General features: G+C 43.3%; 1 protein-coding gene across 1 annotated transcript in view; it reads left to right on the forward strand.

The window, feature by feature from the left end:
- Positions 1–9,527: 9,527 nt before the first annotated feature.
- The window catches only part of CD96 (CD96 molecule), a 30,983-nt gene continuing 26,332 nt past the window's right edge, over positions 9,528–14,178 (forward strand). The window contains 3 exon segments of the mRNA XM_059837608.1: positions 9,528–9,622; positions 13,050–13,308; positions 13,310–13,473. Of these exon segments, the coding sequence (XP_059693591.1) occupies positions 9,565–9,622; positions 13,050–13,308; positions 13,310–13,473 (481 nt within the window). The 5' untranslated portion in view covers positions 9,528–9,564.

Genomic DNA, 14,178 nt, shown 5'->3' on the forward strand with positions numbered 1-14,178 from the left:
GAGAGCTATGTAGTTATGGATTAAACTACCTAGGCACTTCAACTGATGCTCCATGCAGAGGGTGGGGATTGGGATGGCAGGGCAGGTCTCTGACATGAGAGCTGTGGGAGGCTCTGAAAGGCAATGCCAGAGGTGCCCTAACCAGCCCTTCTCCCCAAATCACAGAAGGAGCACAGCCTTGGCCTGCAAAGCAGTGGCTTAAAAAAGCACCCCCAACACCAGCTGCATAATTCAGAGGTCTCTCCAATAATGACATCTCTTTAATGCACTCAGGAGAGACATGCAGGGCTCAGAGTCCCAAATACCTGGAAACCAAGGAGACTGGGAAAAGCCCTGGCATTGCTGACCAGGGAAGGTGGCTGTTTACACAAGACAGGGGACAAATGTGCTCCATGAAGCATGGCCTGGCAGGCAGAGCAGTGGCCCTGCTTCTTAACCTCTCACTGGGTTTCTGCATTGGGCTTGAAATTAATACAAGTTGTCATAAAAAAATATGCACACTGACCATTCGTGTTAATAATTAACTTAATGAGGATCTAACTGCCTCTAGCCCATCCCAGAGAAGTTAATTGAGGGGATTGTGTTTATAATCTGCCTTGAGAGTCCTAATCTTCTCTTCTGACTGAACCAAGTCACTGATTGATTGATTTTGGTCTCTTGGAGCAAAAAACCAACCTCCTGAGACAGGCTTTGGCAGTTTCCCAAAGAGAAAGTACACAGCATGGGGAACCAGGAAAAAGCATACAGGCTTCTCTGTGGTGTTTAATGTGGGTTGCTAAATCTTGCTTCCTCAAAAATGCAAAGCAGTAAATGTCAAGTTTTTAGGTGCACTGCAGGTCCAATCGTTGCTCTTGGTAAGGAACTTGTGTTGTTTTGCACAGATGATGGATGGTGAAGTTTTTGTCTGAGAATTGGTGTGGGGGGTTAAATAAGACAAAACAGAAGGTCATCCCTGCCTGTTGGGGGGTGGTGGGTGAGGTCTTGCAGAGGTAACTCCCAAGTCTGGGAACCTCCTCTCCAGAGGAACAGACTGCCTACTGGAGCTGTTCTACCCAGAGTAAGTCCAGGGCTGGCAAAACATGATTCTGTTGAGAGAAGAAAAAGTCAGCCATCAAGAAATACTGCTGAAAATGGTAACTGAAAATGGAACATTGCAGAAAAACATGCTGGAGAGCCTGTCAAGAGATCTAATTCTTCATATGTTGCCAAAGTCAGACTCACTGCACCTAAGCTATTTTTGGTCACTATTTTTCCCAGGTAATAATTCTAATAATAAGATAGATAATATACTTGCTCTGTTCAATATTTTGTCCTTTTTGAAACAGCTGATTACTTCCCTGAAAAAAAAAATCCTAGCTCTTTCCTGTGGCCAACAAGTGTACCAATGTCATAAAGCTGAGCATGTACTTTTTCTGTTCAGGAAAAGTTAAGCAATCCTCCCTAGTATCCCAAGGCATACACTTGTTGCTCACAGTGTTTTCAGATCTGGGCAGCATTCACACTGGTATAATAAAATTTGCCTTCTGGGTGAATGGACCACATTAATAGACTGCTTCTTTCCCTTTTTGTTTCATATATAGGTTGTTAAAGGCTTCTATTGTACAAGCCACTGAACCATATATGAATTTTCTTTGAACTTCATCTTCTTGGGAATGAGAGCCAGTACAAAGCAGGAAGTCTCTCAGGGAAGTCCAGTATCTGAGGGTGTTATGAGATTACAGCCCCAATCTTATAAGGACAGATTAGTTGTATTTCCAATTTGGCCATGAGCATTTCTGTTTGAACCAGATATTAAATCAGACTTCTAAATTTGTATCTGTACTCAGAGCAGCTGGTCAGCTGTACTGATCTTCAGGCTCAGTACTTGCTCTTGCATCTTGAAAGACCACAGCCAAGTTGTGGCAGAAACACTGTGAGCCAAACGTGTCTCTGGTGTATCCAGGTAAATAACTGAAAGGAGCCTGAAGCAATTTTGATCCAGCCTCCTGCAAACAGATCTGTGGCTTCTAAACTTGTGTTTTTCATGCTGTTCTGTGGTGGGCTTTTTTCATTCCTCCTTGACATGCTCTTTACTATGTGAGTCAGTGCAATTTAATAGGGAGAAGGGATGACCAGTAATGGCCACAGCTGCCATAGTTTGCATGACATTTGGTGCTGCAGCTGCCATATAGCTGAGCTGAGGACAGGGGAGGAAAGAGTTCTCTGAAGAGTCTGATTCACAGAAGACAACTTTGTTCAGTTCTGTAATGAGTGATTTTTTTTCTTATTTGTAATTAAAACGTCAAATAGACTATTTGATTTGTGTTTGATCACAGTGCAATTCTCCAGCTTACTGACTTTCATAAGTTTGCACGATGCTGGCTCTATTTTTTCAATCCAATTACAGTAACAGACTGAAATTCATTTACTGAAATCATTGATTTTCCAAGGGGCAGAAGGTGGCTTCAGCCTTTTGGGAAAGAAGGCTTGGGTAACACGAGTGGCTTTCCTTGTCTACAGAGTCATACTCTTTTTGGGACACAGTCTGGAAGCACCCAGGAGCTACCCATCAACTTGGACAGTTAAACCCACTGAGCCACTATATATTCATTTTGAAAATGGAGGCAATCACGCAAAATAGAAGTTAACTGCTCTGCTAGAGGTCTCAAATGATTTCATTGCCATTAGCAGCATTGCTAAGCTTAATCAGCTGTGGAGAAGTTAAAGCATAGCCTCATTTCAGGCAGAGGAAGAGCAGTGTTCATTCGAGTGGTGCCTGTGTGCCAGTGGGTCACAAGCAGGCTCTTGGGAATGGTTAGGTAACACATCAGTGACTGGGATGGAAATAGTATTGAGGACAAGGGGTCAGACTGGGAGGAGGGTTAGAGGTGATGTCTACTAACCTACCCTTTGTTCACAACTAAAACTCCAGTTCAGGTGGCACTCAGGGATAGATTTCATTACTTGGTCATCCTTTCTCTGTTTTATGCACAAAATATGTGAGTAGTGACTTTTTAAATCCTCATTAGCTGAGATATGAAATTTCACTGAAAGAAGCAGCGCAGTGGCTAGTATTATTTTGGAGGTGACCGATTCATCTAGAAACTGAACAGGTATTTTACATGGCCCTTACAAATCAATCTAAAAGTAGAAGTCTTTCTTAATTTTAGTGGTGGTCGAAACTTTAATAAGTCATATTGAATGTTGAAAGAAGGAGTTTGTGTTAAAACCTATCTTAATTTTCCATCGTTTTCTTTAGCTACTTGGCCAGGAGTGCTCTGGAGGGACTCTGCATGCTGCCGCTCTGAAAACTCCTTGTGAGCTCCTCAGGGCACGTTCACATTATGCCTTTGAGCACAGAGTGAAACAAAACAATTCACATCTGCAGTAGCTACATGTTCTGCTTATGGTGTAGAAAATAATATTATGCAGAAATATCCAAGAAGTTTCCTACTCTCCATTTTGCCTTCTAGCTGCTGCTGTGCTGTGTTTATCCTACCTGACTGCAGGTTGCTAACTCTATTAAGATGCCCTGATTCAGGAATGCTCCATTGATGCTGTTGAGTCAGGGATGGAATGAATGGTTCCAGTCATCAGAAGGCGAAATAGAACCTTTATTAGGAAGAAGGTGCAACTTTTATAGTCTGACTCACTAAGCTGAGACCTGATTGGTCTCAAAGTGAAAACCTCTCACACTGTTGGTGCACTATGAATAGCACATTCCGGAGAACCACATCTATAAACAACAGTTACAGAAACAGAGATAACAATTGTTCTAATTCTTCTCTCTAAGTTTCTCACAGTTTCCCCGGAAAATCCTGGGAGAACTATGTCTCTTTCTGTTCAGAGAATATGTGATTACCACACTTTATCCCACACTGTGTTCATATAAGGAACACTCAGCTCTGCAGAGCTTCCTGGAGATGACCCTGATCTTCCCAGGACAAGGTGAGGTATCCTGCTATGCAAAGGCTCCAGGCTAAAGCACCAAAAGAGTCCTAACACAGGTTCCACTGAGATACACTTTCTTTTCTGGAGAGCCAGGGTTAACATGAGAAACAACCTCTGCTTTGCTTTTTTGATTTGTACTTCACCAACTTTTCTAAAGAGACAGGAAATTACAGTTCGGTGGACAATTTAATAGATGATGGATGTGATGGGAGTAATACCTCATTTTCCTGTGGTTGCTTTTGACACGCTGATAACATGAAAGGTACTTACGGGCTACAAAGATATGGCATGCAAACAAATTCATTAACACCTGATGCTTCCAAAATGTTCTGTCAAAGAAAGAATATCCAAGTTATGGTTCTCAGTGTCACTGTAAACTTGGCCTTTTATTGTTGTAAATTATTTTATTTCTTTTCTGATATAGACAGCTCTGCTGCCCTCAAATTGTTGCTGCTACTGCACCTGAAGTTAACTTTCACACCTTTAATCTTTCTATTTGTTAACACCTTTAATCTTTTCTGTTTGATGTGTTTCTTCAGTGGTGAATTCTAACCAGTGTGCCATGTTGTGCCCTAGCCCAGTGGCTGTGTGCCTTCAAGAAGGTATTTTCATACAATAGTATGGATGAATTTAAATTAGTTGAGGAACACAACACATTGGAGATAGTCTGTATGGTAAAATGAGCTGTACAGACCATCTAGGTTTACATCATTTCAGAAGTGAACATAAACTTTTCAGTTCTGACCAGATGGTCTGTTGCTTGTCTTATTGACTGCCTCAGTCATGCACCACTCAAAATAAAGCCCCACAAGGTGCATCTGAGAAAAATTCTTTCACAAGCAGACTCCTCTTGCTGGAGTGATTCACAAAAGCTGCTCCAAGTTTCTCAAGCTGCTGCCAAAGTGACCAGGGGATGACATGGTTCTTCTGGGAGGCTTCAGTGGAACCTTAACCATGTAGTCTCAAATGAGCAGGTGTTCCCCAGCACTGGCAGCAGATTAGTCTTTCCAAACAAATGCCTTTTTCAAAGCTATGGGTGCCATTACATTTTGTTACACAGTTCTTAATCTACTTTGAAACATTTTCTTACAAAACCTGGAAGATGAGATGCACAAGATGTGCATCTTTAGCTGATGTTGCTGGAAACAGTGGGGAATCACAGCTTTTGCTGTCTCTAGAAAAGAGAAAGTACCAAAGAAAGCGGGGCTGGTCTCATGTGTGCCTTCATTTTCATTTTAGAAATAATGGCTGTGTAGAGTCCTTAATTTTGATGGAAATATCCAGCTGGATTTCACACATTGGTATTTTATTAGTGGGTAATTTTTGGGTCAATGCGCCTGTTATTTGTTTTGTTTTGCTCATTGGTTGTGCTTCTTATACTCTGCTTTTTCAGCAACCTGCACTTTGCACAACAAAATGCTCAACAGCTTATCCCAACAGAACATCATTGGTCAGAAATGGTATTAAATGGGAGCAGAGGACCACAGGAACCTGTGGCTGGAATGGCAGAGGTGAGGGAGCTCATTCTCCTCTGTTTATCCCCAAACATATGCTCTCTTTCTCTGAAACGTGACCTGTAAGTTAGGCCTTCTAATTAGAAAAAGTAACTAGAAAGTTGAAGCCAGAAGGCACCTAGGCCTGAGCTGTTCTTGGTTTTCTCCCATACTCTGACCTGTGAGTGTAATAGAGAGCAAAAATTCACTCAGAGTATTAAACATCTTTCAGATGGAGAAACTGCTGGTGAGAGGGAAGTGTGTATGCCTTGCCATGCTGCCTCCAGACCCTGGCTGGAACTGGGGCTTGATTGTGCCATACACAGGATGTAGGTGTGCACGTGCAGCTGTCAGGAAGGAGGAGTACAAGGAGGAAGCAGAGGAAGAGACCCTCTTCCCTCTTGTCCCCCACATGCAAAAGTGGCAGTGCTGCGAGCAGGAGAGAGGCACCGGAGCTAGGAGTGGGAACAGGTGACAGAGGAAGCAGAGGGTCACTGAAAGAGCCTAGTGGGTGTCCCAGTGCCAATTCAGTTTCCTGTCCCTGCAAAGCTGGCCCCCCAGCCCATGCCACCCACTCATCCAAACCCCCCATGAGGCGCTGTGGTCAAAGGGGCCTGTTGGCTGTGGAGTCATTAGTGCTGGTTTCAAAGAGGTTCAAAACCAAAATATAGTGATGAAGTGGGAGTTTCTGTACCAAGAGAACCTGAAAGGTTTGTTTAGTCTTTAATGAAATTCCTGCTTCAAAGTCTTCCTCTCTTTTCTACCGGGGACCTGTGCTTTCTTTAGGCAATGTTTAGAGGACACCAGTCTGCACGGGTAATCATGCTCGCCTCTGGCAGGAACGCTCGCGCACTAGCATTTCTAAAAAGTGCCTCTTTATGAATAATTGAATTTGTCTGTGGAGTTCAAGATTTCTTTTTCTGTGGGACTGACTGTAGCTGTGCTTCCTCCTTAGGTACAGCTTACTGTAATCGAGGCAGAAGAAATGTATTGCAGGGGAGGATTTTGTGAGCATGACGCGTAATAGGGTGACTGCCATGGAAAGAGTAATTTGTAACATTTAAAATGCTTCCTCCAGTGGTGAAAAGATCTGCAGAAAATTATTAAAGGATCTCCCACTGCCATCCTCTACTGCCACCAGAATGGAAAATAGTTAATGCTGCATGAGGTGCTCCTTTGCAGTGGGCACAGCCCCTTGCTGCAGTGCACTGCCAAGGATCCATCCTCGATGATATTCAGAGTTCATCTGTTCCTGACACCACCTGGGACACAGGGAACTATCAACCAGGTCAAATGCTTGTCCATCCTAAAAGAAAACACTGTGGTTCACACATCCTCTGACAAGGTGTGTCACTTGCTTGGGCACAGCTTCTTTCCCTCTGAAACCTCCCAATGTTGCAGTGATTTCTGGGTGTCTCTGGAATGGCAGGAAAAACCTGCACATCCCAGATCTGAGACAATCATCCCTGTAGCTTCTCCACCAAGGAAAAGCCAAATACAGGTGCGTCCTCCCTCCAGCTGCCAACAAGGTCCACTATTCCTGGATTTGTTTCAGTACTTCCTCGCATCCTCACCATCCGTAACCTGGCATGTAACATCCAACCATGGCCTTTGCAAAGCTGCCTGTAACTTTCCAGGAAAGGGGTAGAGGGGGAAGAAACTCTCATAATAATTTGCTGTGACCAGGACTTCATGTATGGCTCCAGGGAAGAGATGTCTCCCTGCCAGTATGTGAGATAAGTGGAGTGTCTCAGGATGGGTTTTGCTGTCATTTGCAGAGGCAGGGCTATGCTGTTCACACACGTGAATGTCGGCAGCCAGATGACTATTTCAGAACCTGGGCTTAAGGTAGGAATGGGGGCAAAACACAGCTCCGAACTGAACAAAATTCCATCATGCTGGGAGGTTTCTTTCTTGTCTGTCTTTAATCACCAAGCACAGCAACAGAGGTGGGTGGCTACATTCAGCCAACACAATTAAACATGGCAGCAGTATATTTTGAGGGTATTATTTTATGGGGGCAAACAAATTCTAAGGGCAAGATACAGTGATCTAGAAACTCAAACAAGCTGCTCAGGGATTTCTTTGTCTCTTGAATACGCCACACAGCACTTGGTCTGTCTTGTCAATTTATGATGTGCTTTTCAGATCAATAAAAAAAATCTCATTCAAGACAAAATACATTCTCTCATGGTACAAAGCTTACATGACCTGATCAGCAGGACAAGCTAAGGTAATTGCAATCATAAATGAAAATCCAAATTTTAGACTGAAGTCAGATTTTCTTGGACTCTAGTATCTGCAGGTAATCTCTGTGTTCTTTGTGGTCTTTGCTCTGAAGTGGAAACCAGAACATATCCCTTTAGTATTTTTACTCCCCTCTGTGGCTGTCAGTTACCATGACTTGAATATTCTGTTCATTCTCAGCTTCAGGGCTTCTTGATCAGCTGGGACAGATCTTTCTCTGTCAGATTTCTGAATGAGAAGCAGAGATTTATTCCTCAGGGAAAATTCCTTTAGCAGTAACCTGGGAATCCAGTGCATTTCCTACAAGTGCTCTTAGTACATTTCCTCAGGTAGAAGAGCAGTGCAAACAAAAAGAAGACTGTGCAGCAGCATTTATTCTCCAAAAGGTGTGGAGTCCTGACATAGCCCAGCACTACTAATTCCAGCTGGACCCAATTTAAATGTGATGTCAAAAGTTTGCACATGCACAAATTAGGGATATGGCTAGAGATGTTGTTAACACTGGCAGGTCATCAAATAGGAAAATGAGCAGAGTCCTTTTTCACCTTTTACTTTGTACCTTGCATTCTGGAGGTATGGGGAGCTCCATGGTTAGCAAAAGTTGGCAGTCAGGAAAAGACATGTCAGGACTCAGCTCAGTGCCCTCCTGAGGGAGGGCACTGCTGGTAGAGAGAGGTGCCTGTTTAAGGGACTGTGACACTTGCTTTCTCTTCCCCAAGGAATGGGCTGTAATAGGCTCTGTCACAAAGTCCAAATGGTAGGTTGTCCTTCGGCCCCCGAGGATGGAGCTATCAGGGGCAACAAGCATCCTGCCTGTCCGTGCTGCCAAACATCCACACCGTGAAGAGCCAGCACAAAACACATATCCATGCTGTGTATGTGAGGTGTCCTGCCCTGCTCTTTGGCTCAGGGGAAAGAAGAGTGATGAGCAAGTACTCAAACCTGTTTCTTTCTGTAAAGTTGCCAACAGCAGCAAATTTGCATGACTTGCCTGCAATGAGATGTTTTGCTGGCAGGTCTGTGCCTAGCTCATGGAAAGGTAGTGTACTTCCAGGACAGCTCAGAAGGATGTACAGGTAACTTGCAATAAAGACAGGTGACAGGACTGCCAGGAATCATGCCCCTCTACCTGAGGGAGCTGCCATTACCAAAACTGAGAGCTGAAGGATATTAACCACACCAAGGGACATTGTCACATATGATACTGGAATTCATCAAACTGCGGCAAATAATTGGTGTTCATCTTAGGAAGAAAAAGGAGGGGAAAAAGTGAATGTAGAAACCCTTATTTCAATCTGTATTTATTTCTGGAGATTGTTTATGGTGTTTTGCTGTGTTTTTAAAAGATACTGAGTGCAGAGAGTATAGAAATAGTATATGTGAGACTAGCACATGAAGGAAATTAAGGAAGAAAGAAAATCAGCTTTTTTTGTATGCTATCTACCTTATAGTACACAGAGCATACAGAATCATCAGTGTTGGAAGAGACCTTCAAGAAGAATTCCAACACCTAACCTGGCACCACCGTAATCACCCCTAAACCATATCCCCAAAAATTACGTATTCAAACTTAGGTACCTGGCATATTTTTGAGAATGTAAACAAGGAAACTTCTTACTCTGAGTTAATCTGAAAAGACAAAGGAAAAAATAATTGTTTTCAACATGGGCTAAAATATAGGTAATGTTTTTGTCTTAAAGGTTTCACAAGATGCACTTATTTTATCACTCTGGCAGGAAACTGAGGCTTTTGGTTTAATGAAGCATTTCTTTGAAGTCATGCTGAGTGAGTGTGCTGCACATCTGCCTGTATGCACAGGGCAGGCCACTTCAGCTTCCTTTTCTGAGGGAGCACCAAGACAGCTACATATTCACCAGAACTTCATTAAGTGAAGATGAAAGCAAGGTGGCTTTTCTCTCTCTTTTGTTTGCTCTCAGTGCCCAGTGTCACAGGTAAGAGTGTCAGAGGAAGACACCTTGACTCAGTTTATGATGGCGGGTGGTGAGGGACAGGCTGGGATTAGTGGGTCTCACTAGGGTGAACTGTAGCTTTCTATTTCTTGACAACTTTTTAATAACCCTAGTTATAATGTGCAACAAGTAAGGAGTAAATGCCTTGTGCTGAGCAGATTACTTAATTCAATATGCCTAACCTGCTGGAATAATCACTGGGATGAGCTCACTTGAAGTAGGGTAATGTGTGCTCCTCTCAAATGGGCCAAAAGGAAAACTGCTTTCAATGGGAAAATAAAAAATACCTCACTGTCTCTGTCTTACATACCTGTGTATGCAGAAAGAGGAAGAATTGAAACATTTCAAGGCAAGAGTAAATAGCACAGGTGCAACCCCTTACACAAATTCTTCCCTTCCTCTTCTCCACTTAGCCCCATGTGCTAACATCTAGAGAAACAAGTTTGTCATTCAAGTAAAACACTCAGAAAAGCTGAATAAGGAGGGCTGCACCTTTGTTAGAGGGAATTTAAACCAAAAGCAATCTGAGGAAAACCAAGAAAAAGTATGATGTTTACAAACCCCCTCCTGTTGTGGTGTGAAGCTCTGCTTTCTCCTTGTTTCCCCCCTGCCCTCTTCCTAATGGCTGTCTGTCCAGTTTCACATTCCAGCTAGGGCATCATGTGATTCGCAGAAGTTCAAAAGATGCTTTTCAGACCTGGAGTCATTGGCCTCTCCAGGTGTCATTGTCCCCTGAGACCCTCCCCCTCCCACCTGGTTGGTGGCTTACCTATCCTCTCCCTCCCACCTCCCGGTGAGCTTAAAAGGCATTGAGGCCATGTGGTCCAGGTCTGTAGGAACTGTACTGAGAATCAGAACTGTGTCACCTTGGAATAAACTCTGGATTTAACTCTCCGGCAGAACCCGCTCCTTTTCTCTTCACCATCGCCTGAACTTTTTTCACTAGAGGTAAACCGAATTCCTACTTCGTATGGGTCCATTCTGAGTGCCTGGCTGCAACTGCCTGCGAGCTAAAGGTGTCTCTGAGGAGAAGTATCCCCAGCAGTCATCTCTAGCACAGTGCAATCAATACCTTCCCTGCCCCCTCAAAATTCTGACCATGATAAATGCAGGAATACTTATTACCAGCTAGGAACAACAACTATGTAGGATACCCAATTTTCCAGTTATGAAGGGAAAAACTGGATGTATTTGACTAGCATGGAAGGATGCATCTCACAATCTGGCGTAGGCTGTTCTTTTTTGATATATCAATGAGGCAAACTGGTTCTTAGAATAAATTTGTACATGTATTCAGAAAATAGAAAATCTCAAGTGCAAAGAAAAGAATAGAAGCCTCAAAACATGCACATGTAAGAAAGAAATAGTAATTACATAAAAATAGGAATTGGAGGGGTTTTTTCCTCTGAGAAGAAATCCTCATTGAAGTCATTCAAAGGTGAAAGTGGAGGCCTCTATGCCCTTTGTGGAGATCAGACACCTAAATCTCTGGGAGTTACTCTAAGAAATTTCAGCTGGAGCACAGGTATGCACTAATGGACACTATTTGATTTTGAAAAATAAAGTTGACATAAAATGAGATTACTTATATTGAGATGATAGCAAAAAGTTAAGAACACTTTTGCACAAAATGTTTTCAGTTAAAATAATCTACTGCGCTAGGCTACTAAGAAATAAAGCAAATTAAAATGTTGTTTCTGCATATATAACTTTTTCAACTTAATATAAATTACTCAAGTGGTTCTTCATAGGCATTCTTCATATGATCCTTAGACCTAAGGCAGCATCAGCATGAATATGAGAGAAAAAAGGCTGTGTGTCTTATGCTTGATAGTCTGATTGCAAGATTCTTAATTGCTTTTCCCTTAACTTTTACTGATGCAAAACTTGTGGTGAAATCAGAGAGCATTTCCTATAATAAGCTCCTTGGACTGACAAAAATAGTTTTAGTAATTTTTCTCACAGCACAAGGCTGTGTGACTTGTCATTCAGGCTTATTTTTATTTACCCTAACATCATCACATCTTTTAGAATAAAAGATGGGCAGAGCATGTTCAACACTGAAACAGCAGAGATTAATGTTGGCCATGGCCATTGAGTAGCTTTGTTCTCCACACATCTAGTCTCCAAGTGTCCATGACACCCTTCAGTGTACAGGTAACAAATTGGAGCCAGCTCTGGGAGGATGTTTCACTCTGCCATTGTGCCTTCTCTCCATCAAGCCAGAGCTGAGGGTGCACAGAGTCCCTGCCTGGCTCCTTCCTGGCTGAGCTGGGGGTGTGGGGCACACTGCAGCCCCACTGAGGATTCCTGAGCCCTGGCAGAGCTCCCCCTGGCTCAGGTGCCCCAGAGCCATGTACCACACAGCAGAGCCAATGTCAAAGCAAAGGAATTGGTACCCAGCTGTTTCAGGGAAAGAAGGTGAGCCGTGGGCACTTGCAGCTGGCAGGACTGCAGGGCAAATTCCCAAAGTAAATATACAGGGATGTTATGATACACAGAGAGGGTGATAAAATGGAATGTAAATGGAGGACAACAAGTCTGTACCTAAGGACAACTGCACAACTCATTTTTTTTGTGGACCTGCACGTTCTTTTGGAAAAGAACCAGTGTAGAGGGAACTTTTTGTGTACGGCTCTATGGAAGTGACTGATTACTCATCTCACTGCAACAACCCCCTCCATAAATTCTTCATCTCCTTGAGTTTGTCAGTGCCCTGCATTCAGGGGTTTGGGGACTGCCAGACTTTTACTCATAGGAGGGAGAAAGGGATATAAATCAATTCTACTACAGCAGCAGCTAAACCAAGTGGAACAGGCTCCTGCTGAATGCCTCTTCATTTCATCGATCCATTACTCCTTTATATGGCACACTAAGGACTGCCACCTGCTTTATGAAATTAACAGAGGAAGAAAACACACACACCAGAGCAGCTCACTTTGACACTGAGACAGACACTGGTTTAGGACATGTAGGAGCTGTTTAATAACACAGAGAATGGTTTTCTCTGCTGAAGCCACAAAGGCAGTGGGCAGGGGGATGGTACAGGGAATTAGCCAGCGGGGATAGTTCATTTGTTCTTGCAAAAAGAACTGGGGAATAACAGTCTCCAGCTTCTGCTTTATTTATATTACTTGAAAGATTTTCATTTTCACAGAGACCCTCAGAGATCTCATTTCTCTCCAAGAAGGGTGACAGGACCTCCCTGGCCTCTTCCAGACACACATGCATTTGCTCTCCCAGTTTTCTTTCTGCAGTCTGCACTGGTGGAGATTTGCTGGGAAGCCTGTGGTTACAGTTGTGGGGTCTTCATAGCTGTCTGTGACTAAGGCACCAAATCAAAGATGGATTAGGAAAAGCTTTGTTTAAACATTACTTGCACTGAAAACGATCCTGGTTTTTTTTTAAGGCCAGACTGCAGTTGTCGTTACCCAGACAGAAGTGGTCCATGCTCTGCCAGGTACTGACATCTCCCTGATATGCATGTTCCCAAAACTGCACAGCACCCACATCATACAGACACAGTGGTCCAAGACTGACAGCAGCTCCTCTGCCAAAATATCTGTATATCAACCCACCTATGGCACCCATTACTTACAGTTTTCTGAGGCTCCTTGAAACTTTTCAGTGTTCTTCAGCACAAGGGTGTGCTGCACTGGGGATGACAGGGTCCTTGTCTTCCACCAATCCAAATGCCGCGTCTGAATGCAATTGGTGGGTGCTGCATCTGGAAAATATTAACGTGTCCCTTACTGGGCAGTATGAATGCACTTTTGCTACTTACCCATATGCAACAAAGGCCGCAAAAATTCAACTTACTGTCAAGGCCGAAGGCAAGTGATTGCAAATGAGATTTTGCTGTTTCCTAATGAGGTGGGGGAGAATATCAGGATAGATGAATAATTCTTGGTTGGTGATGGTGACTTGTTTGGGATTCACAGTAGTGCCACTGAATGTTGCTTTTACAGTTTCCTATTTACCGGGCACTCTTTAGCTCTTTTATCCAACTTATTATTAGGAAACCTTAATTGTTTGGTGGAATAAAAAGTTTGATAGTAAAGTAAAAAAAGGTGGTGAGCTGGGCAGTTTCTGCATTTTCAGTTTGGAGAAACATTGTGGAGGAGACTGGATGAGCAGCTCAGGATATGGTGGGACTAAGGATGTTGGATCTTCAAATCATGTGCTGCTGCTGCTGTGGGCATGCAGCACTGGACACCAGAAAGAGAAAACACCTTTGTCTGATTGAGGCTGAGGGCTGGCATCTGCAGAACATGCTGGGTGTTAGCTCCATGGAAGGATGAGTGTCCCCACTGACACCTTGTGAAGGCTGACCTAGAACCGAGGATAGACAGAGTTAAAGAATAAAGTAGGTATTTATTAAAAGGCCTCAACAAGGATCCAAGATACACCTTGGGCACTACAAGAGCACAGACAAGGCTACTGCCAAGATGAACCCAAAATGGTCACAAAATGGACGACCAGTCACGAGGTCTCACATTTCTATAGGTTTTGGTCCATTTGCATATTCAAGTTAATTG

This window comes from Haemorhous mexicanus, chromosome 2 (assembly GCF_027477595.1).
Source record: "Haemorhous mexicanus isolate bHaeMex1 chromosome 2, bHaeMex1.pri, whole genome shotgun sequence".
Classification (NCBI taxonomy): domain Eukaryota; kingdom Metazoa; phylum Chordata; class Aves; order Passeriformes; family Fringillidae; genus Haemorhous; species Haemorhous mexicanus.